Genomic DNA, 25,818 nt, shown 5'->3' with positions numbered 1-25,818 from the left:
CCTTGGGATTAAGGAGACAGAGAAAGTGTTTGGAATGTTATTTCTTTGTGGTGCTTCACAGGGATGCCAGAGTGATGCAGCTGCTTAGTCACTTTAGCCTGGCAACTCCCCCTCCCTGCCCCACCACCCACTCCCTGCAACTAAGATACCATTGAACTCACCTTCTCCCATGGTACGAGCTTAGTGAGTGCCTACTAGGCGGTGAGGGGTTTAAAGACAGGGTTGCTTCTCTAGTGGCATGCATTGTGTGCCAACCTGTCCTACAACAAGATAAAATAAGTAAGGGTAAGGCAAACATTTGAGGAGTGTGTGCCAAGAGGCATGGAGAGGTGAAGTAAGCAATGTGGGGCTATGAGGCTGTTAAAGTTTTTGGGTTGTGCATGCCAGTTATTGGTGTTAGTGGAGGTGTGCAACCATAGTGCAGGGGACAGAGTTAGAGCCACCTTTAACCAGAGAGCAATGTGAAGGGTTAGTTGTGCAAATGTTGCTTTAAATGTGCTGGTGTCCAGAATGGGCAAGGAAAAAAAGAAAAGAGTGCCCAGTGTGTTACTTTGCCAGCCCTGGTGATCCCAAACAACCCGTCCTGCCTGTTCCATATCTCCATTAGGATACTGTTAGCAGTCAACCTTCTTCCTCCTCTGATTCACAACAACACGTTTCGAGTAAGCACAAGACACTTCATAGTGTAGTATACGGAACAGACATTATGGATACACAGTACAGGTGATCAGCGTAACTCTACACAGAGAGTGGCTTTTCGGCTTCAATTCTATCTTTCAAGCCCTCCAAAGAAATGTTGAAAACCATGCTCCGTTGTACACCATATTTTGCCTATATTAAAGGTAAATGTCATAGATAAGATTTCATGACGTATCTATTCCCAAATCCTTTGACGATATTCCATTCATGCAAACACTTGTATTGTTTACTCCAGATCTCCTTCCCTTAAACAAGACTTCCTGATGTAACTACAGGTATTACTAACATCTTTGAAGAATAGTCTTTAACTACTGTTATCTTTCCATATTATAGCTAAGGGATACCTCTACCGATGTTTATTTCCCTAGCCCCTAAAGTTACACTTTAATCACTCATGGCTGATGTCATTACTGTCATGTATTTCATTACAAAAGCACTTTTTGCATTAGAAGACAAGCTATGCTTTCCTCTCACAACACTTCAAAGCCATCTTGTTTATATTGGAAAATCTATTGCTCCATGAAACAAAGAAGTTCGACTGTTAATTCTTTAACTCTTCATGATGTCCAACAGAGATATATAGGTTTGGCTCCCTGATGGTTGGTGATCATAACGTCAATGTGGCTGTCACTGTTGTTGCAAAAGGTTGCTTGTTTTTTCCAGTGATGCCATCGCCTGTTAAATAACAGCAGCAATTTTTTTATCTCTGCAGCTCCTCCAGGTATTTCCTGACCCCATTGCTCCTTTTAAGTATTTTCCAACGCTCCCATCTTCATGGTTCATTTAGGGCCTCATTTTCCTATTTTCCACCCCCAGCGTATCTGCGGTGCTGCAGGCTGTATTTACGCAATCTGCACCTAGCTCACTGCCTGTATTTAAATGAGATGACCTCACAGTTTATGGCAGGGTCAATCCCATGACCTGAAGGAGGGCAGATGTTCTGCTCCACCTTGGTTCCAATGAAAGATTTCGGGCTCATAATATTTATCCAGCCCTTGGGTAAATCGACACATGCTTCTGGAGAGTGTCAAATCCATACATCTACCATTGCATGGAGGGAAAAATTATTTCAACCTCTAGTCTTGTTTGAGGCTTGGCCATCTCCCATTTCAAGTTAAATAGTTGGCCTCATCCAACTCCTCACCCATTCTGCTGAGGATTCTAGGGTTATCCCATCTAGTTTGCATTCCATGTAGACATTCCTGCAGCTTTATCATAGCATACACTTGGGCCGTAATTTGCGAGCCCGACGGGTGCTTACGAGGTGTGTATGCACCCGTAGGGGCCGCGCAAGTTCCGGGTTTAGGCATGCAAAGCGCATGCGCGAAAACACAGAACTTGCGATCTGTCAAGAATCTTCTTGACAGATCCAGCGCATCCCCGGGAAAAAGGCCTCTGCGGGCGGAGAGTTGCGCTATTTGCCCAACTTCTGCCCAGCGAACGCCCATAAAACTCTTACACCTGGTAAAAGCAGACGTATGGCCTGTTTTGAAAAATAGAAAGATAAAATTTTATCACTCTTTTATACATTAAAATCCCTGTCCAATAAGGTAAGTTTATTTTTAGCCCCATTAAAACATATAGGGGGAGAAATTTGGTATCGCCCAGTTTGGGGCGCAATTATCGGCCGGGCGCAAAGTTTAGCGCCTGGCGCTAATTATCGCCTCTGACTGCAAACTTGGCTTCCATCGCCCCTGGAGGTGATTGGAGCGCTAAATCAGGCGCTACACAGCTCTCTTAAGGCGCTAATGCTGAGGAGCGAGGCGCTACCTCAGAGCGCTGGCGAAGCTCATGTGATGTCAGTCAGCAATGGAACATAGACACACGGCCAGTTCTCAAAGGGGAGGGTCAATCTTGCTCTCCATCCACACCCTGCTCATTGCAGCCTTGAATCTCGGCCTGGAGAGACCTGTACATCAAATCTGTTGGAAAGAACAATGGAGAGACCCAGGGAAAGAGCTCAGAGTGCAGCCCCCATTGTCTCTTCTAAATCGATGCAAGGAAGATCAAATCAAAAAGAACCTGCAAATTGCTGCTCAGCACCCAAAACTCCTCAACACAACTTTGAATATCTCCAAAAGTCTCTGGCCTAGAAATTCAGTTGCGTTCGCCAGCCGTTAACGCCATAAGAGGGGTAGATTTCCAGCGCTAGGCACTTAGCGCCCGGGCACAGGCCGGTCTGCGCCAACGCCCAACTTCAGTTGACATTTAGCGCCGGGGCAAAGTGTTTGCGCCCGCTCAGCTGCGCGCGCAGCTTATGACGTCATTTCGTCGTGCAACGCTGCTTGTGCGCCCCAAACCGGAAATTCAGTGGCGCTCGCCCAATGTGGGCGTGGCGCTGTTAAGAACTGTGAAGTGGAACGCAGCAGAGGCCCTGCGGGCCTCGGGGAGCGCTAATTAAAGGGCACTTACACTGAACTATAAAGGCCAGCCATTTTGCTGCAATGACTTTAGTGCTTTGGATTTCTGGACAGAGACCAAGGAACAGACCTTACTGATTTGGGACAACATAGGAGAGGTATTTTTGGCTTCTGGCCAGAGCTTGGAAATTTGACTCTTTGTGATTTCACTGTTTGCAAGTTTATTATGGGGGCTGCATGGGGTTCCAACCCTCAGCTCCAGCATTATGTGCGAAGGGCTCGCAGATGCTGTGTGAGAGGGCCAGCCATGCCTAGACGCAGAGGGGCCATCAGGCGTCGGCAACGTAGGCCTTACCCACTCAGGGAATACCGGCAGCAGGTGTCCTATCTCACCATGACTGCCGCGCATTGTGTTAAGAGGCTGCGCTTCAGAAGGGAGGTGGTTGCAGAGATCTGCCAGCTGCTTCACAGAGATCTGCGTCCACAGCTGATGTGCAGGACGTCTCTGTCGGTGGAAGTGAAGGTCACGGTGGCTCTGAACTTTTATGCAAGCGGCTCCTTCCAAGCCGCTGCTGGGGACATAGCGAACATCTCCCAGTTCGCCGTGCATCGCTGCATCTGGCAGGTCACCGATGCCCTTTTCGCAAGGAGACACCAATTCATCTCCTTCCCCATGACCCTAGAGAGGCAGGAGCAGCGTGCAGTCGGATTTGCCAGGATCGCCGACTTCCCCATGGTGCAGGGTGCCATTGACTGCACGCATGTGGCTATGCGGGCACCTATCCACAATGCCGAGGATTACCGCAACCGGAAGGGCTACCATTCCCTCAATGTACAGCTGGTGTGTGACCACAGGCAGCGCATCCTAGCTGTCAATGCCCGCTTTCCAGGAAGCAGCCACGATGCATTTATCCTGCGCCAGACTACTGTGGCTGACATGTTCGAGGCACAGCCTCCACCAAGGGGATGGCTTATTGGGGACAAGGGCTACCCTTTGTGCACATGGCTCATGACCCCGCTCCGCGCAACCAGGACCCCTGCGGAGGAGGCATACAGCGAAAGCCATCAAGCCACAAGGAACATCATAGAGCAAACGATTGGCGTCCTGAAGCAACGGTTCCGCTGCCCGGATCGATCTGGCGGATCTCTACAGTATTCGCCGGATAGAGTCTCCCAGTTCATCGTCGTTTGCTGCATGCTGCACAACCTGGCTATCCGCAGGACTCAGGCACTGCCACCTCACATTGGGCCACCACCTCAGGAGGACGAGCAGGAGGACCATGAGGAGGAGGAGGAGGAGGAGTACCAGCCCAGAAGGGAGCCACAAGGTCCAAGGGCCGTCCGCCGGCGGCTTATTGAATTACACTTCTAGGCCCCCTGTCAGGGAATGGCTTGTGGCAATGAACACACCTGAATGCAGCCGCTCCGCAAGCCCTCAGCCGGTTAACGCAACAACCACTTGAAACATGACACCTGGACAAGCTGAATAAATAAAAAGCTTTATTTAACAAACTCAGGGCCCTTCCCACATGAAACAGAAAAACAGACAAGACCCCCAAAAAACAGTGAAAAACATATCTCACTCCCACAACCTGGGGAGGAATAACAAAACTTGTCAATCCAATTGGCCTTCATCTTCGGCCTTTCCAAAATAAGCCCCCCCCCTCCAGAACACAAACACCCCCATATAAAAAAAACAGTTGCCGACACCCTCTACTTGGTGTGCCGAGAGGGCGAGTCCTTGTGCAGGCTTCTCCGGCCCCTGCCCGACCTGCTGCTCTGCCTCAACCTGGGCCCTGTGGGTGTTGGAAGGCTGGGGAAAGGCTCCTGAGGGCCGCAATGCGTAACGGCAGATGCCCTTGGGGGTCGGCCTAGACGAGGTCCGGCCCTGGAGGGGCCGGCTGCTGACTGCTGCAGCTGTGGCTGGGCAGCATCAGTCTCTGCAGCAGCTCGTCGCACCTTGGCTGGGGGAGTGGCAGTGGCGGCTGCAGCAATGGGGGCAAGCTGGCTGATGCCAGGCGCTCGCTGGTCGCCAGAGACATTGGCACTCGGCCGGGCTGGCACTGCAGCAAGCGCAGCAATCTGGTGGAGGCCAGACCGCTGTGCTGCAGCAGGGCGGCGGGTGCCCTGTCGATGCTTCCGTGACACAGTGAGTGTGGCAGAAGTGAGTGCCCGAACTGCCCTGTTCTGTGCCCTCATCAGATCAGCCAGTGTCTGCACGGCACCACTCATGAACTCGCGACTCGTGTCCTGTGCTGCCGCGAGTTGGTCGACACCCCTGGCCTGTGCTGCCGCGAGTTGCTCGACACCCCTGGCCTGTGAGTCCCCGAAAGCGGCCACACTATGAGCCAGGGACTCAATGGCCTGAGGCAACTGTCCCACAACCCCCATGAACTCGTTGTGGTGCCGCTCGGAGGCCGCGGACATTTCATCAAGGAGGCGCACCTCCTGGGCGAGGACCGTCTCCGGACTGGAGGGCGGACTCTCCATCTGGGGAGAAGGCCGCCGAGCTGCCCGAGCCTTCCCGCGTGCCTGGACGCCACTGGGCCCAGGAGCTGCACCCCCCTGCAACACTTCCCCCTGGCTCTCCTCCAGGCAAGACGTGTCCCCTCCATTGCCATCCCCTGGCGTGGATGAGGGTTCCCCCGATGTGCCGCCTTCCTCTTGGTCCTCGTCGTCCTCCTCTTCCGAGGGACTGGCACTCTCAGCTTCATGGACCTCCTCCTCACCAGCTGAAAGCAGGAAGGCACAAGAGTAGCTTTAGAGTGAGGACAGGGCGTCAGCGAGGGAGGCATGAGTGGTGGCATTATGCGCATTGGTCGGACAGTGGCAAAGGATGTAGATCTGAAGCGCAAGGGGAACGAGAGATGTCCAAACGGTCATGTCCTTACCATTGGGGCCCAGCACAGGGTCGGCATCTCCAATAGCAACGGGGCCAACCACCCGGCCACGCATGAGTCGAGCCACGCGCTCCTCCAGGTCACTGAGCTCCTGGAACTGGCCACGGCCTCCCCCGGTGACATTCCAGCTCTTCATATTCTTGGCCAGCTTGGCCTGCAAGAGAAAGGACGGCCTCTAAGTACAGTGTGTTGCCCTGTTGTTGTCTGCACTGCCTCCCATGGTCGATTAGCATGGCCAGTGTGGTGCCCTGTTGTTGTGTGCACTGCCTCCCATGGTCGAATAGCATGGCCAGTGTGGTGCCCTGTTGTTGTGTGCACTGCCTCCCATGGTCGAATAGCTTTGCCAGTGTGTAAAGTGCAGAAAGTGCTATTGATGATCATGCCAGTGCCATAGCTGCGGGAGGAGGGATGGCCATTAGGCCTTTGAGGTCCCTTTGCCCATAATGTGAGGTGCACATGCAAGGATGAGGAGGACACTGGAAAGGGTACTCACCCTGACCATCCGAGTGAGGTCGTTGTACTTCTTGCGGCATTGGTCCGCACTCCTGGGGACATCGCTGGTGGATGACACCCTGTGGGCGATTTCCCTCCAGGCTCTCCTGTACTGCCTCCTGGGAGCCTTCTTGCCACTGTCTGGGCACAAGATCTCTCTTCTCTTTTCAAAAGCCTTAAGCAGCACCCTCAAAGCATGCTCTGAGAAGCGCTGCGCTCGTTCACGGGCCTTCTGCATGGCTTCAGGCGCTATTTGGGTCCACCAGCAGTGTTCAGGCCTAGCTGCAGGGCTCCACTATCCAGGGCGTGGCAGCAGACAAAGTCGACCCTTCCCCCTTTAAGAGCTGGCCGGCGTCAGGGTGTCTGCTGTCAATCAAAACATGACCGCACCTGCGCTGCGCCCGGCCTCGGCGTTATCAGTCCGCACCGCCGGCTTAGCGCCTAAAGATAGGAGTGCAACGCCAGTTTCAGCGCTCGCCCAAACTCCTTGGCCAAATCTACTGAATTTCGGCGAAGTGGCCTACACTTTCCGGCGGGCGCTAACTTTAGCGCCCGCCCAACTTTAGCGCCCCAGAAGTGTCGCGACTGAATTTCTAGGCCTCTCTCTATCACTCAGAATGTGTGGTGCAAAAATTTCGCCGGCAAAAAAGGCAGGAAGCGGTCGCCTTTAAATAGCGCTCCCCTAGTCCCTTCCCGACTGCAAAACGCTCCCCTCAACCTGTCGTTGCTAGCGGCAGGCGGTAAGACAGGGGGCGCCACTCAATATCCAGTCCGGGGTGCTACCGGTGCATTGTACGCTCGACTGACGTCACGACCTGTGGGCGCAGGAGATCGTGTCGGTAGTGTTTAGCACCGCCGCAAAATGTCTAGTCAATTTCGCCGCTAACAGGAGGTGCAAACCAACCAAATTTTTTCCCCATGCTTTTATCTCCCCCAAAATTAAATTTTTGTTCAAAATATTTAATTAAATGGCACTTTAATTAATTTTAAATATGTAATTTTTTTTTTACTTATTTCATGTTTTGGTGTATTTTTTAAGTGATCCATACATATGGAATCCCCATAAGTATGAATGGGGTTTCCCCTTCTTTCATTGTTTTGGCTGGCCCACGTGATCCCAGGGGCTGGGATTCTTACACTTCTATCCGCGGGTACCTGGAGAGGCCCAGCAGCGCGAATCTATGAACCTCCCGGACCACCAGGTAAATTTGTAGGTATTTTGCAAGTCGGATATATCTGCCTGCAGGAAGCCTCCGATCGCAAATTTTGGGCCACTGTGTTCTATTGAAGGGTCTCACCCCAAAACAATGTCCTGTCTTTCCTTTTTTCAAATGCTGGGCGTACATGCTGTGCACTTCCAATATTTTCTGTTTTTATTTCCATGTAGGGCCAATATCACTTCACCCACCCCTTAATTAAATTCCTCTGATAAAATTACAGAAATGTTAAAAGTGATGGAATATATGGAAAACGCACTACAGATGATTCCTTTGTGCTTCACATTTCTCAAAGGTTGCCCATCCCTCAACATATTCATCTCAGCAATTTAAAAACATGGGTCATTTTCCCACTTGAATTTTCTCCAATGAATCACAGAATTATAGAATGATACAGCACAGAAGGAGGCCATTCACCCATCCTGTCTGTGCCAGCTCTCTGGTAGAGCTATCCAATTAGTCCCTCTCCCTTGCTCGTTCCCCATAGTCCTGCAATTTTATTCCCTTCAAGTTTTTATCCAATTTCTTTTTGCAAGTTACTATTGAGTCTGCTTCCACTAACCTTTCAGGCAGTGCATTCCAGATCATAACAACTCGTTGCGTGGTTTCCTTATCTCAGCTCTGGTTCTTTTATCAAACATCTCAAATCTGTGTCCTCTGGTTACCGATTATCCTGCCTCTGAAAACAGTTTCTCCTTATTTACTCTATCAAAACCGTTCATGGTTTTGAACACCTCTATTAAATCTCCTCTTAACCTTTTATGCTCTCAGGGGAACAACCTCATCTTCTCCAGTCTCTTCACCTGAAGTCCCTCATTCTAGTAAATCTCTTCTGCACCCTCTCTAAAGCCTTGACATCCTTCCTAAAGTGTGGTGCCCAGAATTGAACACAATACTCCAGCTGAGGCCTAGTCAGTGTTTTACAAAGGTTCAGCACAACTTCCTTGTTTTTGTACTCTATTCCTCTATTAATAAAGTCAAGGATTCCATATACGTTCTTTAACAGCCTTCTCAACTTGTACTACCACCTTCAAAGACTTGTGTACATACACCCCCAGGTCTCTCTGTTCTTGCACCCCCGTTAAAATTGTACCATTTAGTTTATATTGCCTCTCCTCATTCTTCCTCCCAAAATGAATCACTTCACATTTCTCTGTGTTAAATTCCATCTGCCATGTGTCTGCCCATTTCACCAGTCTGTCTATGCCCTCCTGAAGTCTGTCACTGTCATTCTCATTGTTTATTACATTTCCAAGTTTCATGTCATCTGCAACCTTTGAAATTATGCCCTGTATACCCAAGTCCAGATCATTAATATACATCAAAAAGAGCAGTGGTTCTAATACACATGGGAAACACCACTTTATACTTTCCTCCAGTCTGAAAAAACTATCTTTCACCACTACTCTTTGTTTTTTATCCCTTAGCCAATTTTGTATCCACGCTGCCACTGTCCCTTTAAGCCCATGGGCAATTTTGCTAACAAATCTTTTATGTGGTACTTTATCAAACACCTTAAAATGTCCACCAAAATTTTCACACAATGACCCCGCTGTGATCTGCATCTGGCCACCCCAAACTTGCCCCACCGCATGTATATGAAGGCGGGGGGCGTAGCTTCATAGTATCTAGCATTTCTGTCTCCTTCCAACCAGTTTCCACCCCCAGGAAGCAGCACCATGATAAATCTGGTGATGCTGGAACCAGTGCAGCATCCCAGCGACAGGAAAGCATTGTGAATGTCAGAGGTCACTGAATTCAGCAATCCTGCTGGAAAGCAAAAAAGAAAGCCTTGCATTTATATAGAGCCTTTCATGACCTCAGGATGTTCCAATGCGTTTTACAGCCAATTAAGTACTTTTTTGACGTGCAGTCACTATACAAATGTCGGAAATGCGGCAGCCAATTTGTGCCCAGCAAGCTCCCACAAACAGAAATGTGATAATGACCAGATAATCTGTTTTAGTGATGTTGGTTGAGGGATAAATATTGGGAGAACTCCCCTTCTCTTCTCAAATTTGTGCCATGAAATCTTTTACATCCACCTGAGAGGACTGTGAAGCTGGGAAGTGACCTATATACAAATTACAACACTGACAGAGGCTTTCGACCCAACCAGTTGGTGTTGGTGTTGATCCTCCATGCGAGCAATAGTCCTAATCTCATGTGCCCATCCTGTTCCTATATCCCTTCATTTCCCTTTCCTTCAACTACCTATTTAACCTATTTTATATATTGGCATAGGGGCCATTTTTAATTACAGCGCACATTAGGCAGCTGGTGGGCGGAAGAATTGCACTGTTCACCCGATGGTACCAGCCAAAGGCCTGAACCATTTTCATTTGAATTTGCAAGTGCTCAACGGGCTAGAAAGTAGTATTTGCACAGGCAATGCTCCTAGGGTTGCCAACCCTGCAGGATTGCCCTGGAGTCTTCAGGAATTGAAGATTAATCTCCAGGACACTTCTGGGAACAACCCGGGAGCAAAATCATAGGGGCATTGAAAAATATCACTCTCTTTCAACACTTTGGTTTATTAATTAGTAGTTGGTGAAGAAAAAGCTGTTTAACTGACAGTCAATCGGGTAATGAAGAGTCAGTTCACTTTCCAATTGGCCCTGTGAGAATGGACATGTTGGGTGACCAATGGCGGGAGCGTGGGGGCGGGGCAGTTTGACGGAGGAGGTCATGTGATAAAACCTCCAGGATCACATCCAGCCAGTGTTGAACATTCTCATTGATCCCGCTGCTAAATTCATGGAGACCAGTTTTTAGGTGTCCCATTCGGAACCTTAAATATGTTAATGAGGGGGCAGAGGGCAGGGGTGGGGACCAGAAAGAGCTCACAGGTTTCAGTTGAATTTTAAAATGTATATATGGACTATGACTGATCTGCTTTTTCTTCAAAGAGACATGTAAGTGAGCACATGGCTAAATCAATGTTTGAGTTTTTTTAAACCACAATGGTGTAGGGGGGCATCCTTTAGCTGGTTTACGGTAATTTACCTGGTCAGGCAGCCTTTTCCCACTGCACTGTGACCAATTCCAATCAGCGGTTTCGAATCACTAAACCCCTCCTTCCAGTTCTGACTGGAGGAACTTAAAATTAATGATATATTAAAACGGACAAATGGTCTGGATGCAAGAAAGTCAAACTTTATTAAAAACTAAGAAACTAGACCACACAATCAAAGTAATCATGGTAAAATTGCTTAAATAGGGGAGGAAAAACAGACACAACGAGGGAAATCGACTGAAATACAATTCTAACGAAATCCCCACTTTACTCCCACCCCTAAGCCTATCCTAAGTTGCCTTATGGAAGGCCAGAAAAATATATGCTCACCACTGCAATGCCAGCTCCGTGTCCCACGAGATCTTCACTGCCCTGAAGTAAAGAAACACCCCAGTGTTTTAAAAGTAAACTGCTGGTGTTTTACTTCTTCAGACAGACTCCACACTGTAGAGGGCACACGGAGGCAAGCCAGAGAGAGAGAGATGCTCCTGAGAAGCTATCTCTTATACCCCAATTTTGGGGCTAAAATGTTCCCGCCCAGATCCAGAAGTTTCTGGGCTAGAACAAAAGGGATCCAACTGTCCCCATTGTCCAGTAATGGGTGATTCAAACCCATTCAATTTTAAACTGTTTCTTTTCTCAGTTTGAGTGTCTCTTTTCAAATATCTGTGCTGAGCCTTTTCTCAGTTTGAGTGTCTCTTTTCAAATGTCTGTGCTGAGCCTTCGAACCATCTCCATTCACCCTGATGCGTTTTGAATGGAGTTGTAATACTATGTAAACAGAAACCCATTATCTTGTGGTCACTGAAACCGCAGTCAAGTGGTTTAATCCCTTGTGCAAGCATCCTTGTAGCAGTTTCTGTAAACAAATTGATTGTCTCTGCAGGGAGGGAACTTCCCTTTGATTGACAGATTTGAATACCATCTTTGATCTTCCCCTTTTCACAGACATACACGAGCTGCTTCCAAGTCCTTTGTCCTTGGCCATGCTTTCTGATGGCCATTTTTATCCCTGGGCAATTTAAACCGCTCAAAACTCAAGAGTACATCCTTTAATAAAATGTACAATCTTAAAGTGTGCGATTTTCACAAAGTTCTCTGATTCCAGTATCCAAGCGCTGCCCAGCCCACGAGCTTTTAACGCAGCCTTTTTCTGCAGTTCTGGGTATGTTTTAAAACACTGTCCAACCCAGAGACAATTTAAATCGCACAAGTCTTCGTCCATGATGTGGATTAATATTTCCCGATCTTCGGGGGCTGAGGGGATTTTGCGAACCCCTACATTCCCCCCTTGGATACTTCCAACTTGCTTGTAGAAGTGAGCAAAATTTTCTGACCCCCGTCAAACAACCATCCCCTGTATTTACCTATAGCTACCTATCACTGATTCCCCGACCCGTCTATTCCCCTCAAATCCGAGAAAAACCGTGGTATGGTAGGCATCTACAGATACATCAATTACAAAATGTTACAATAAGGGGTCTCATACCCCTGCACCACTTGTTACATTATAACATATTACAAAATGTTGCAATCTTGGTTATACAATGTAATCAAAATTATTCCAAGCACGGAGAGGGTCCTACGCCTCTGCACCGCTTGGAACTGTAAAACAAAATACAAAAATCTCCATTAAACATTTGAAACACAATGCTGAAATAAATCCTGACCATCACGTGCCAATGATGGGTCACGAAATTCGAGTGGCTATTGCTCCTCCCACCCGGGCAGTAAATGTTCCTTCCAACCGCCCCCCCCCCCGCTTTAATGGTCTTAAACTTTTAAAAAATACAGAATGGATTTTACAGAACAGTCTGATCCACCAGCCCTGAGCCGTTCCCTTGTCCCTTTGTGGAGGCGGGGTACCCCTCATGTCTCACAGAACGAGACCGGGGAATATGGGATCGCGACTCCCAGTCCCTCACCCTCCCGTCTGCCCTCGACTGGCTGGAGAAAATGATGGGTGCCTGTGTGGCAGCTCTCACTGGCCCCACACTCAAACTTGAATCCCAGATCCGGCCACCCACTCATCCTTCCCAGCCACACTTACACTCCAACTTTGCCCGTGGGCCCCGGGTGGGTTCCTCCCTTCCCCGAACGCACCCACGTGACTCTTGGGTCTCCCCCTCCCCTTTACAATCTTTCCTGGGCCATCACCACCCACTCTCGGGGAACGCGTCCCTATCTGACAAGGCCCCCACGCTTCCCCACCATGACTCCTCCATAGCGAGGTCTCCCGCAAGTGAAATTCGGTCAGGATAGTGCTGGGGTGGGCCCAGCTGGGGCCATCTCTTCCGCGTAGGATGAGTAGGCAGGTTCCTCCGGACTCTGTTCGGTTTCTCCCGAAGGTCGCTGCGAGGTCTCCTCCTGGATTTGTCCAGTGGCGAGGTGATCCCCAACATTCTGTATAACCATATCTTCATTCGATGCCCAGCTCGGGCTGGGCGAACAGGGCTGCTCCTTTGTCCACTTTCCTGCAAAAGAACTTTAAAAGGACATGCAGCCAGGTCTCTCACTGACCTGCTGCCTTAAGTTGAGACATGGTCGGGTCCCTCGACCTCGGACCAAAATACAAGCATTTGGCACACTTATAAACTTAAACTTTAAACTTAAACTCAAAACTACTAGTTACATCCTAAACTTAAAATTTAAACACCTTAAAAGCAAGCTATAAACATTGGTAACTTAACACAAAGCTATAATACAAATGCCGCCCATCTCCAGATGGCCAGGCTAATCTCTGGTGTCACTGTCGCAGATTACTGCTGCCTGCAGCGAAGCTGGACTGCCTCCTGCTTCTAGTCCCTGGCAGCTTATGGCTGCTAGTTGGGGACCTCTGTGATCTTTTCCCTCCCGGGCTCGGGAGATTGCTCTTTGTGGCAGATACCCTGGTGACCATCTTATCTTGGGCTTGCGGACCCACTGAGACCTTCTGAGGGGCGTCTCTGTGGGGGAAACTTTGGCTGATGGACCCTGAGCCTGGGTCACAGCCCTAGCTGGCTGGGAACCTTCTCCCCCTGATGCAAACAGCCCGCACTGTTTAATATACCTGGCAGCCTGCCGGTACTCCGGGTTTGTCTCCTTTTCCCTACCCACTCCTGTACTGGGGGCAGGTGTCCCCTCACCACCCGCTGCTGGTGGCTGAAAATCTTCCTCTCCAGGTCCAAAACCTGGTGCCAGCCCCTTCCATATGTCCCCTGCAAGAGGAATTGCTATCCCTTCCTCCCCAGAGTCCAACACCATAGGGGGAACCACTCTAGAAGCGGGCTGGGAAGCTTGTCCCTTTAAGCAGGCGACTGCGCCTGCGCGAACCTCCTCCCCAGAGTCCCCTGGCAGAGGCTGTGAAACCTCTGTCTTCAAACAGGCGACTGCGCCTGCATGGGAAAACTGAAGAGGAGCCGCTGGGGTCACAGGCTGGGGAACTGCGCCTGCGCGAACCTCCTCCCCGGAGTCCCACGGCAGGGGCTGTGAAACCTCTGTCTTCAAACAGGCGATTGCGCCTGTGCGGGGAAACTGAAGAGGAACCGCTGGGGTCACAGGCTGGGGAACTGCGCCTGCGCGAACCCAGTGTTGGGAAACCTCTCCCCTCAGGCGCGCGACTGCGCCTGCGCAGGCAGCCTCTTCAAAGGGCGGCTCCTCCCTGGAGCCCCCCAAGCGATTTTCTGTGAATGAACTCGTAGCAGCCTGCAGATTTCTACTCTCAGGCTGCTGTTTCTCTGTTTCTGAGCTAGATAACTGGTTCAAATTTAAACTTTGGCCAAAACTTAGATCCCACTGGGGCAGGGAAGTGTCCCCATTGGTGGGCCGGACAACTTTTCCCTTGGAACAAGCCGCAGTGCCTGTCTTTACAGCCTGTGAACTTGAACTTGTATGGTCAGATTTATACAATTTACATTGGTTAGCGTGGAACCACTTTGTGCACCGGGGTAGTTTTACTGCATAGACCATGGGGCTGGCCCTATCAACTATACTATAGGGTCCCATGTAGAGTGGCTCTAAACTTCCCGCCCGGGCATAGTTTTTTACCATCACTAGGTCTCCTATCTCCCACTGGTGGCTCCTGCTAGGCTCGAGCAGCAGCAGGTTATTCCGATGCTGCTTCCCCATAAATTCGTTTGAGGTGTTCTAGGAGGGTTCGGTGAATTTATCTCGGTTTATTTCCTGCAGTTGTCCTTCGGTGAGGACTGGGGCAAGGACATGAGTGGGGGTCCTCATAACTCTGCCGGTCATGAGCTCATGTGGTGAATGCCCTTTACTCCTGGACTGGCTGGCCCCGATCCCCATGAGGATCAGAGGCAGGGTCTCTGCCCATTTTTGGGGCAACCCCACTGTCTCTTTCCTCAGCCTTTCCTTAATGGTCCGGTTCATGCGCTCCACAATCTCTGAGGACTGGGGATTGTAAGCAACATGCCATTTCCCCTGAATACCAAGCAGCCTGAGGGTGTTCTGCATGACTTGGCCAGTGAAGTGGCTTCCCTGGGGCAGTCCCCACCGCGAGAACACCTCCTTCACCAAGATCCTTGCAGTCCCCATTGCTGTGGCCGTCCTGCAGGGGAAGGCTTCCACCCACTTGGAAAACACATCCACCAGGACGAGGCAGTATTTGTAGCCTCCCTGGGTGGTGGGCAAGGGCCCTATATAGTTAATCTGGATCGACTGCCATGGTCCCTCCACCCTCCTAATGTGTCCCATGGGCACCTTCCTTTTGTGGGGATCGGGATTATTTGCTGCACACACAAGACAGCTAGCACAGAACTCGCAGACATCATCCCGGACTCCTGGCCACCATGCCGCCTGTTCCACCCATTGCCAGGTGGTCTCAGGCCCGGGGTGTCCTGCTTCCGGCCCCTCATGGGCCAGCTGAAGGAATTCCCTCCGGTGTTGCTGGGGTACTACCCACTGTCCCCCCCTGAACAGCATGCCTTCCCTTATGGAGAGGGAGGCTGTGCCGTAAGGGCCTTCTAACTTCCTGCCCTCCATCACTGCGCTAATTATTGGCTTTAGGACGGGGTCCTGTGCCTGGACCGTTTTAAGGTCTGGGGCCAACACTATTCCTGATTTTCCCTGTGTCCCATCCCTACCTATAATTGCTGCCACTGGCCCGGACTCATATGGGTCCCAGAAAGTGCCTGCACGTGCACCCTCCTTGGCCAGCATATCGGCTTGCTGGTTGCCCTGGCTGCGGGGTTCTGTGGAGGAATGGGCTTTCACCTTATGAATGAAAACTGCACCTTCCTCCCCCACAGCTGCCAGGATTTTCTCCAGCAGGGGCTTTACTGTCAAGGGCTTCCCGTCGGCGGAGGTATACCCACGACGGGACCAGATGGCCAAGTACTCCGTACACGAGTTGCAAGTGAACGTACTGTCAGAGCAAATCATATATGGGGTAGGGAAGATGTCGGGGTGTGTAACCACGTACATCACCGCGGACAGTTCAGCCTGCTGGGCACTCATGGTGTTAGGGAGCTTGATTGCCAAGGCAATGTCTGCCATTGGGTCAAAGATCCCACAACCCGTGAGTCAAACTCCAGCGGATATCATGCTGGAACCGTCTACATAGATCTCACGGCCCGTGGGGTGTATCCCGGCCCGTAAACCTATGTTCACTTCCCATACCCCATCTATGGAACATCGATGGGCTGTTCCAGGTATACCATATTGGCCGCAAGCTTTGGCTTGCAAAGGCCCTTTACCTTCAGATCCATCTGTGAGAGGAGAAGGGTCCAGCACGCAATGCGGATGCTGCTGACTGTCCCATCTTTAATCCTCCCATCCAAAAGCATCTGAGTGGGTGTGTGGTGTATGAGGAGGGTGATGGGAGAGGTGCCTGCGAAGATCCGGGATTTCTTCACAGCCCAATATGTGGCTAAAAGGTGCCTTTCACATATTGAGTAGCTCCTCTCTACATCGGTGAGTATCCTGGAGGAATAGACCATGGGTCTCAGCCTACCGTGCCGCTCTTGGAGCAGCACAGCACTCAGGCTATCCCCACTGGCTGCTACCTCCAGAAAAAACTCCCTTTCCCCATCTATTGCTCCTAGGACTGGTACAGTCTGCAGGTCTCCCTTTAACTTAACAAATGCTGCCTGGCACCCCTCATCCCAGGACCACTCCACCCCCTTGTGTAGGAGACGGAGCAGAGGGGCCACTGTGGCTGCATAGTCCTCTATAAATTCCCTGCAGTACCCCGTCAATCCCAGGAACGACCTCACCCCTCTTACTGAATTGGGAATCGGTAACTCCTGGACCACTTCCCTCCTTGCCTTATCTATTGCCCTCTCTCCTGTGCGGACAGTCAGACCCAGGAATTTAACTTCCTGCTGATCGATCTGTGCCTTCTTGGGGTTGACTTTAAACCCCTTTCTCTGCAGCAACTCCAGCAGCTCAGCCAGCAGTGGGCCATGCTCCCCGACCGAGTCGGTAAATAAGAGCAGGTCATCCACATACTGCAGTAACTGAGTGGGCTGACTGAACTCCTTTAAACTATCCTTCATGCATTAGTGGAAGATGCTGGGGCTGTTGTGGAAACCCTGTGGCAGACAGGTCCAGGTATACTGCTGTCCCTTAAAGGTGAAGGCAAACTTATAATTGGTCCTCCCGTTTTAAAGGGATGAACCAGAACCCATTCGAAATGTCCAGCACCGTGAATGTGTTCGCAGATGCTGGAATACCGCTAATAAGATTAGCCACTGTTTCTACCGTGGGGGCACACACGGGGATATTGCTGTTAAGCACCCGACAGTCCACCGTGGCTCTCCATGAATTGTCCGGTTTCCTAACCGGCCAAAGTGGAGAATTAACATGTGCGGCCATGGGCCTCAACACTCCCTGTTTAACTAAGGAGGTGATGGCTGCCTCCATGTCGGGTTCTGCCTCCTTGGGGAAATTGTACTGCTTCTGTGGTCGGGCCATGGGGTCCCCGTCTATTTTAACCTCAAACCCTGTGATCCTCCCGCAGTTGTGTTTATGGGTGGCAAACGCTGTGAGGTTTGCCTGCACGACTGCCTGCAGTGCCTCCGGGACACCATTTACCATGAGCCCGAGATCGTAACCTTCTTTGGGTTTCACAGTACACAAGGTCCCCTTACCCTCCTTGGCCGGGATGACCACTACACCTTCTTCCCTGTCTGTGCTAGCCCCCCAAAGGCAATGGTTGCGGAGATCCACGAGGATCACGTGGCCCACCATAAAGTCGGCTCCTAGGATCCCCTTTCCTTCCTCCTTATTCCACTTTGCCAGGATGCACGTCCACTTAGTTTGGAGCGTGCCCAGACGGACTGAGAGGGGTCTGGAGTATACCCCCGCCTGCTCCTGACCGGTGAATCCCGATAGTATGTATGGAATCCCGTCAGACAGAGGTGAAGTGGTGGGATTATCCGTATGGATCACGGTGCATGATGCCCCCGTATCCAATAGATAAGTCCCTGTAACCTTCTCTACCTCCATCTGTACGAGCGGTCTCTTCCATTCATCGTACCAGAGATTACACAGATGGACAGGCTGCGTGGGCTCCAGTCATTGTGGGGAGGCAGAGGTGGGCGAGGGGGTTGCAGCACCACTGATGGCTGCTACCTTTCCCTGATTGGCTCTGAGGAACGATTTTATCGACTCCATGACGGACTCGACTGTATCGGGAGGAGTTTCTGTCTCTGCCTTCTGAGTTGGGGCTGCGGGGGTCCTGGCTTTATCGTCTCTCCCAGGCTTTTTACAATCACTGCGCCAGTGGCCATCCTCCCCGCACCTGTAACAAGTGACCTTGTTCTGGGAGGGACGGCTCCCCTCCTGGCACCACTCTTTCTTGTGTTGAGCCCCAGGTTTAATCTCGTGGACCTTACCCTTTTGCTGGGGGGTCCCACTATTCCTACCGTTCCTATATGCTACCGTGAGCTGCCGGATTACAGTCTCTTCGGTTGCTAGGGGATCTCGGTGGTCAAACCAAGTATCAGCCTTTGCTTTTATCTGGGACAGGCAATTGGACACCAGGCAACAAAGCCATTGGGTCCGCTGCTGCTGGTTCAGGTGTGCCCTATTTTGTCCCCCTGTACACATGCTGTTGTAGACTGGCCACAGCCTGTCTGCAAATGCCTGTGGGGTCTCCCCTTCCTTCTGCAGTGTTTTCCCTATGCGATCGAACGGACTGCTGTCGTTCGCACCCATGGCTTCCAGTATTTCCTCCTTTAGGTCCTCAAAACCCTTCTGCCCTCTCTTAGCCTCATCTGAAAGGGTCTGATAGAGCTTACTATCGACAGAGAAAAGCAACATTTTGGCTTTCTCTTCGTCATCACAGCCGTTAACACAGGCTGCCTGTTCTATCCCTTGGAAGTGCACTGAGGGGTCTCCCTTTTCGGAGAGCAAGGGAATATGTTACACCAGGCCTCTGAGCTGTTGGGTATCATAGGGTACCAGATAGGTATGCTGAACAGCCCCATGGTCATTATTGTTCACGGGTGGACCGTACCTCCGTTGTCGGAGGGGGTACACTGGTCCTGGTCCCTGCCTGCCTAGCGGGACCTGCTGGCGTTCTCCTACCACCCCATTGTCCACCCCTTCTTGCTGCCAGAGCTCCTCAAAACTCGGAGCTGTGGGCTGCTGTCTTGGGATCTCTAATTCCCTATCCAGCTCTGTTCTGGGTGCTGCCTGTGGGGCGGTTTGATTTGGGCTGCTGGTACTGTCCGACGGACTTCCCTTCGGACTTATGAGACATAGCATCCCTTTAGTCCTTAATAACTCCATATCCAAACTCTCTACCTTTCTGTTACATGGGGTATGATCTGCTCCACTAAATCTTTGGTCGCAGGCCTTTACCTCCCTAACCATTTCCTCCTGCTCTGTTACTTCTGAGGTGAGGCGGGCATTCTCTTCCCGCAGTCTCATCTCGTTACTCTTTGCTTCTGTAATTTTGCACTTTAGGAACTCTATTTTGTGCCTTGCGTGGCTTTTGCCCTCACTAGCTTCTTGGGTGAGGTGTGCGTTTTCCTCCTGTAGCCTCGTCTCACTGTCCCTAGCCTCTGTGACTTCCTGCACAAGTTGCTCTATCTCTGCCTGGCATTTCGTGACCTCTAGTGTGAGGCGTGCATTTTCTTCCCGCACCCTCATCCCACTATCTCTGGCCTCATTCACCTCTCTTATGAGGCGTTCTACCTCCGCCTGGCATTTTCCAAACTCTGACTCCCGATTCTTGGCCTCTATAACCTCCTCCTGCACCCTCATCTCACCCTTCTTTACCCAGCCACCTATACCATAATAGGTCAGCTTACACGCTGCCGCTAACTTCTGCAGGGCTACCCACAGACTAAAAGCAAGAGCTGATGCTTTCTCCAGATCCAGACCACTTATCATATCAAAAACTGCCTCCAGTCCTGCCGCGATCGTCAATTTGTAGGGGGACATCCTTTACCTGGTTTACGATAATTTACCTGGTCAGGCAGCCTTTTCCCACTGCACTGTGACCAATTCCAATCAGCGGTTTCGAATCACTAAACCCCTCCTTCCAGTTCTGACTGGAGGAACTTATCATTAATGATATATTAAAATGGACAAATGGTCTGGATGCAAGAAAGTCAAACTTGATTAAAAACTAAGAAACTGGACCACACAATCAAAGTAATCACGGTAAAATTGCTTAAATAGGGGAGGAAAAACGGACACAACGAGGGAAATCGACTAAAATACAATTCTAACGAAATCCCCACTTTACTCCCACCCCTAAGCCTATCCTAAGTCACCTTGTGGAAGGCCAGAAAAATATATGCTCACCACTGCAATGCCAGCTCTGTGTCCCATGAGATCTTCACTGCCCTGAAGTAAAGAAACACCCCAGTGTTTTAAAAGTAAACTGCTGGTGTTTTACTTCTTCAGAGGGCACATGGAGGCAAGCCAGAGAGAGAGATGCCCCTGAGAAGCTATCTCTTATACCCCAATTTTGGGGCCAAAATGTTCCCACCCAGATCCGGAAGTTTCTGGGCTAAAATAAAAGGGATCCAACTGTCCCCATTGTCCAGTAATGGGTGATTCAAACCCATTCAATTTTAAACTGTTCCTTTTCTCAGTTTGAGTGTCTCTTTTCAAATGTCTGTGCTGAGCCTTCGAACCATCTCCATTCACCCTGATGGGTTTTGAATGGAGTTGTATTACTATGTAAACAGAAACCCATTATCTTGTGGTCACTGAAACCGCAGTCAAGTGGTTTAATCCCTTGTGCAAACATCCTTGTAGCAGTTTCTGTAAACAAATCGATTGTCTCTGCAGGGAGGGAACTTCCCTTTGATTGACAGATTTGACTGCCATCTTTGATCCTCCCCTTTTCACAGACATACACGAGCTGCTTCCAAGTCCTTTGTCCTTGGCCATGCTTTCTGATGGCCATTTTTATCCCTGGGTAATTTAAACCATTCAAAACTCAAGAGTACATCATTTAATAAAATGTACAATCTTAAAGTGTGCGATTTTCACAAAGTTCTCTGATTCCAGTATCCAAACGCTGCCCAGCCCACGAGCTTTTAACGCAGCCTTTTTCTGTGGTTCTGGGTATGTTTTAAAACATTGTCCAACCCAGAGACAATTTAAATCACACAAGTCTTCGTCCACGATGTGGATTAATATTTCCCGATCTTCAGGGGCTGAGGGGATTTTGCGAACCCCTACAATGGGGATGTCACTCAGCAAGAGGAGAAACGATCAGCTGTTGCAGTCTAGAACATCAAGCTCCCCAATTCCTGCCCCACCCTCACCAACTCAGTCATGGGTTCTCAGGTGCTCCAGCGCCAGCCCACATACGCCCACTCAGGATGAGAAAGTTGGTGAGTCAGGTGCGACTTCACTGGGTGAAGCACCGAGAACTTGGGAGTGGATGATAGCGTGTAAACCGATCCTCAACAGAGAGTGAATAATGGGCCACCATTGGCTGAGGAGCATAGGAATCCAGATCTCAGGTGCCCAGTCTTCAAAAGAACACGTGCTGTCAGTGGAGATGGTTTCTTGCATGTGGTTGAGAATGGTGGCCAAGTTGGAGTGGCACAATCCACACATCTGAAACATGCTGCAGGAAGTTTGCTATGCTATCCAGAACATCCTGGAGAGTCGGGGAGATATATGCGAAAACAAGGCACCAGGAGGATGTACTGGTGGCTTCCAGCGAAGTAGCTACCTCTGCTTCAATAGATGCCTCAAGGGTCGGCCTTAACATTAGCTGAGCTGTCATGATTTAAGTGGGACTATTCAGCCTGTTATCACAGCACCCAGTAACATTGCTGAGCTTGTGCGCAGCATCAGTGAGTTGAAAGGAATGGTAACAGAAGTCACTGGCCGAGGGATTCGACTTCCAACCAAAACGGGTGCTGAGTCACTGGAGCAGCTGCTTCACCCGCCCATTTGTGCCGGCGTGAAGCCCAAACCAAATCTGCGTTCGGGCCTCATTTAAATGCAGCGGTGAGCTGTGGGCTCCAGACACCAGTTTACAACCCACCAGCTGTGGGAAATCGGCTGATTCCTACCCTGAGCCATCCAGTCAATGGGGTCTGGTGGAGAGGGAGCAACCTTGGGGTGGGGAGGGCGGGGCCTCAAATTGGCCAGCAATGGGACAGAGTTTTTTTTGAGGGTGCAATTGAGCCAAATCACTCAATTGTACTGTTTTTTTTTTGCCTCTTAGCGGCCAGAAAACAGTGGTTTTGCAAAGGAACATCCAGGCCATAATCTCTTAAAATCATTAGTTTTGCTATTCATCTATTCCTGGTAAGTAGTTGGTTGTATGAATTAATCTGAGCTACCTTCACAATGCACTGTAATTTCATACATTACAATTACAATTTTAAAACAGCACCCACCATATTAATTGTTACATCTCCTTCGTGTATTCCCTGAACACACTACTGAGTCTATTCTGGAGCATGGCACATGTTCAATGCGTTGTTGAGCTATGCAATACCTGAAAGGTCCTCATACTTACAGGCTCAGCAAAAGAATAGTTTTAATAATACAATACCTTCAATTAATAGATAGCTTTCACTACAGCGATAGTCATTAATTATTAAAGAGAATTCTACCAATGTAATTAAAAACGCAGCAACTCACATATGGAACAGCACTGCGCTATCAAGGGCTGGAATTTTGAAAAGATATATTGTAATATAATTTAAAGACAAGGCTTGGCAAATACCCGTTGAATATTTCAAAAGACAGGATAAGACAAAAGGATAAAAAGTCAAAGACACGACAATACTTGATGTAAGAAAACTACTAGGCACTTGGTCTAAGCGTTAAACAAAGCTTTAATCAACTGTTTTACAACATGGAGGTCTAGTTGTGTCCTTCACTAGCTCCTGTTAAGAATGTCCTGCGCAAGCTGGGCCCGTGCCCGAGTATTTATACTCTCCCTGGACTGTGCCACTCGTAGGCCGCTCAGTATTATTTCATAAGCCTTTCTTTCATGAATGACTGATTCATGTCAATACTCATGGAATGGATATCCAAGGACACCTGGTTAAAATGTAAATGAACCAAATGTGGATGAATTGATCACAACTCCGTATAAAAGAGTAGTATTTAAACATAATAAAAGCAACTTACTATAAGTATAGAGGCAAATACAAGTAACGACAACTTAAACTGTTTACAATTATTACTAGAGCAAAATGCTGCTTGTTGGTTTTGGAAATCATTCCCATTGGTGGAATCTGCTAAATTGCTCTTACTATCCCAACGACGACAAGTTACAGAGATATTTTGGCCTGGATATTTACGGGGAGGCGGGAGGGGTGCAGGGAGGCTGAGAAAGGCTGAGGAACCTGGCAAGGCCGGGATGTGGAAGGGGAGGGAGCTCGGCAATCGGGAGGGGGAGACTGAAAGCTTACTTGCGAGGCCTGGGAGGGAGCTCTCCTGCCCCAGAATTGCCGAAAGAGGCACTTACCTTGTGGAGCCAGCAGCTCCCGACTCTCTTTCACTGCCGAGTTCCCCAACCCCTGAGAAAACCAAGCAGAAGCAGTGAATTTTAGATCAGGCTCCCAATTGCACTGTGTGAGCCCAATTTAACTATGTTAATAATGTGTCCCACACTGTTAAAAAGGCGTGCGCTGTGTGTTGGGGATGTGTATCCTGTATTTAAGTCTTTAAATGCCTGTCGCCCATCCTGACCCCCTGCCACCTGTTGTGGGGGGGTTAATATCGGGGCCCTGAACAGTCAGTGGATTCATATAAACAACGGGGGTCATTTTAACCCCCAAAACAGTTGGGTTTGGTTTGGGTGGGAGCTTAAATAGCTAAAAATCTAATACAGGAATCCCACCTCGAACCCGCCCACTTCCGGTTTTAACGGAGGCGGGATGAGGGGCGGGCGACCAATCCGCTTGCAGGAGGTGTGTCGGTCGTTGAAACGTTTAAAGGAGGTTGTGTGCCTTCATTTTAACAGTGATTCTATTTTTAGCCACAGTCGGCCGGGTTTCCCAGGCCTCGGGAAACCCAACAGGTAAAAGGAGGTGAGAAGGGCTGAATGCTTATGGGCCAGGAGGAGCAGGAGTGTTTTCCCCAGGCCCAACAAGCTTACCCCTGTACCCACCCCACGTGATTTGTCTGCTCCCCCCGCCCCCACCCCCCCCACACTGATCAGATCCCCCCCCCCACTGCCATCTGCTTCCTCCCCCCCACCATGGTTGGAACCCCCGGCCACCATCTGCTCCCCCTCCACGATCTGACCCCCCGCGATCTCTCCCACAAGCCCCCCCCCCCGCCAATCACCAGTAGACCCACTTGCTCTTAGCTCGGCTGCGGCCTTGTGTTGCAGGCTTTTCCGTCCGACAGGCAGTCTGTCAATCAGGCTGGGTGTTGGGCGAGAAACCTACATTAAAAGACACCCTGTAGTTAAAAGCTACAGGATGTTCGGGAAACCTGTACTGCTGGGTTTCCCATCCATAATTCCTCCCTCCAGCACTGACTGCACCTCGAAGATAAGATTGGGGCCAACATATTTTACCACCAACATGCCAGAGAATAGACCACATAGTGTAAAGCCCGCGCTTCAATCATACACGGACTTCGGGAGAACAGTTTAACAGGTACTTTACTGAACAAGAGGCAGCTTGAAACTGAAACTACAGAAGACTGCTAGGGCCTTTTATACAGGGGTGGTCACTGCCGGTACTGCAGTCTAAGACCAGTTATTCCCTTAAAGGTACATACACAACAATTCCTCCCCTTTTAGATAAACAGTACATAACATTCATTTAACAACTAAATAATAACTAATTACAATTACAATTTTCTCAGTAATATATACATCAACTGAAATAGTCATTTATAAGTTCAGTCTTTGAGGAGGCTTCCTGATCCTGACTGGATAGCGCCTTTCTTGAGTATCCTGTTCTGGTGGTGGAGCCAATTCTGGCTCATTGTCATTGGTTGGTTCGTCAGCTTCCAATACCCCTGCTTCTGAGGTAGACACAATCTGTACTTCGGGCTCATTACCAGGTGCACATGCTTGTGGTACAGGTTTGGCTTGTTCCTGTGACTCTAGAATCTGGTCAGCATGGCGTCTCACGATGCTCCCTCCAACGTCCACTGTGTACATTAGTGGTCCCTGCTGTGTGCATATCGTGCCTGGCTGCCATTTTTCTGTTCGGTAGTCGCGGGCCAAGACTGGTTGCCCTATCTTGAAGCTCCTGGTTGGCTTCTCATTTATGTGCTGGAACTGCTTATCCTCAACATCTCGTCTTATGTTTGGTTTGAGCAAATCCAAGCGACATCTTAGTCTCCGGTTGAAAAACAGTACTGCTGGAGTTTGGTTGGTTACTGCATGTGTCGCATTCCGGTAAGCAAACAGGAAGTTATCCACCTTGTGTTGCAGTGGTATGTCGTCATTATACATTGCCTTTGTGGCCTTTTTAAAGGTCTGAACAAACCTCTCAGCCAATCCATTTGTGGCTGGATGATATGGGGCAGATGTGTAATGTTTCACCCCATTATTCTTCAGGAACCTCTGGAAATCCTCAGACACAAACTGTGGCCCATTGTCGGAACAGATCTGCTCTGGTAACCCATTCCTGGCGAAGATGGTCCTTAGGACTGCAATAGTTTTCCCCGTGGCGGTGGAGGACATTTTAATGACCTCTGGCCATTTCGAATGGGCGTCCACAGCGATTAGAAAC

The 25,818-nt window shown here is 49.8% G+C and overlaps 1 protein-coding gene across 3 annotated transcripts in view; it reads right to left on the bottom strand.

The window, feature by feature from the left end:
- Positions 1-10,802: 10,802 nt before the first annotated feature.
- Positions 10,803-25,818, bottom strand: part of LOC147110627 (protein NYNRIN-like) — a 32,514-nt gene continuing 17,498 nt past the window's right edge. For 2 of the 3 annotated variants that reach the window (XM_086000810.1, XM_086000808.1), the window contains exon 3: positions 10,803-23,640. In XM_086000810.1, the coding sequence (XP_085856936.1) occupies positions 14,810-16,177 (1,368 nt within the window). In that variant the 5' untranslated portion in view covers positions 16,178-23,640 and the 3' untranslated portion in view covers positions 10,803-14,809. The remainder of the gene's footprint in view (positions 23,641-25,818) is intronic. The other variant, XM_086000809.1, reaches the window with a different exon arrangement.

Source organism: Somniosus microcephalus, chromosome 11, assembly GCF_052327205.1.
Source record: "Somniosus microcephalus isolate GS21.2 chromosome 11, FLI_Smic_1.0, whole genome shotgun sequence".
Classification (NCBI taxonomy): Eukaryota; Metazoa; Chordata; class Chondrichthyes; order Squaliformes; family Somniosidae; genus Somniosus; species Somniosus microcephalus.
This window is presented reverse-complemented; position numbering and strand designations above follow the sequence as displayed.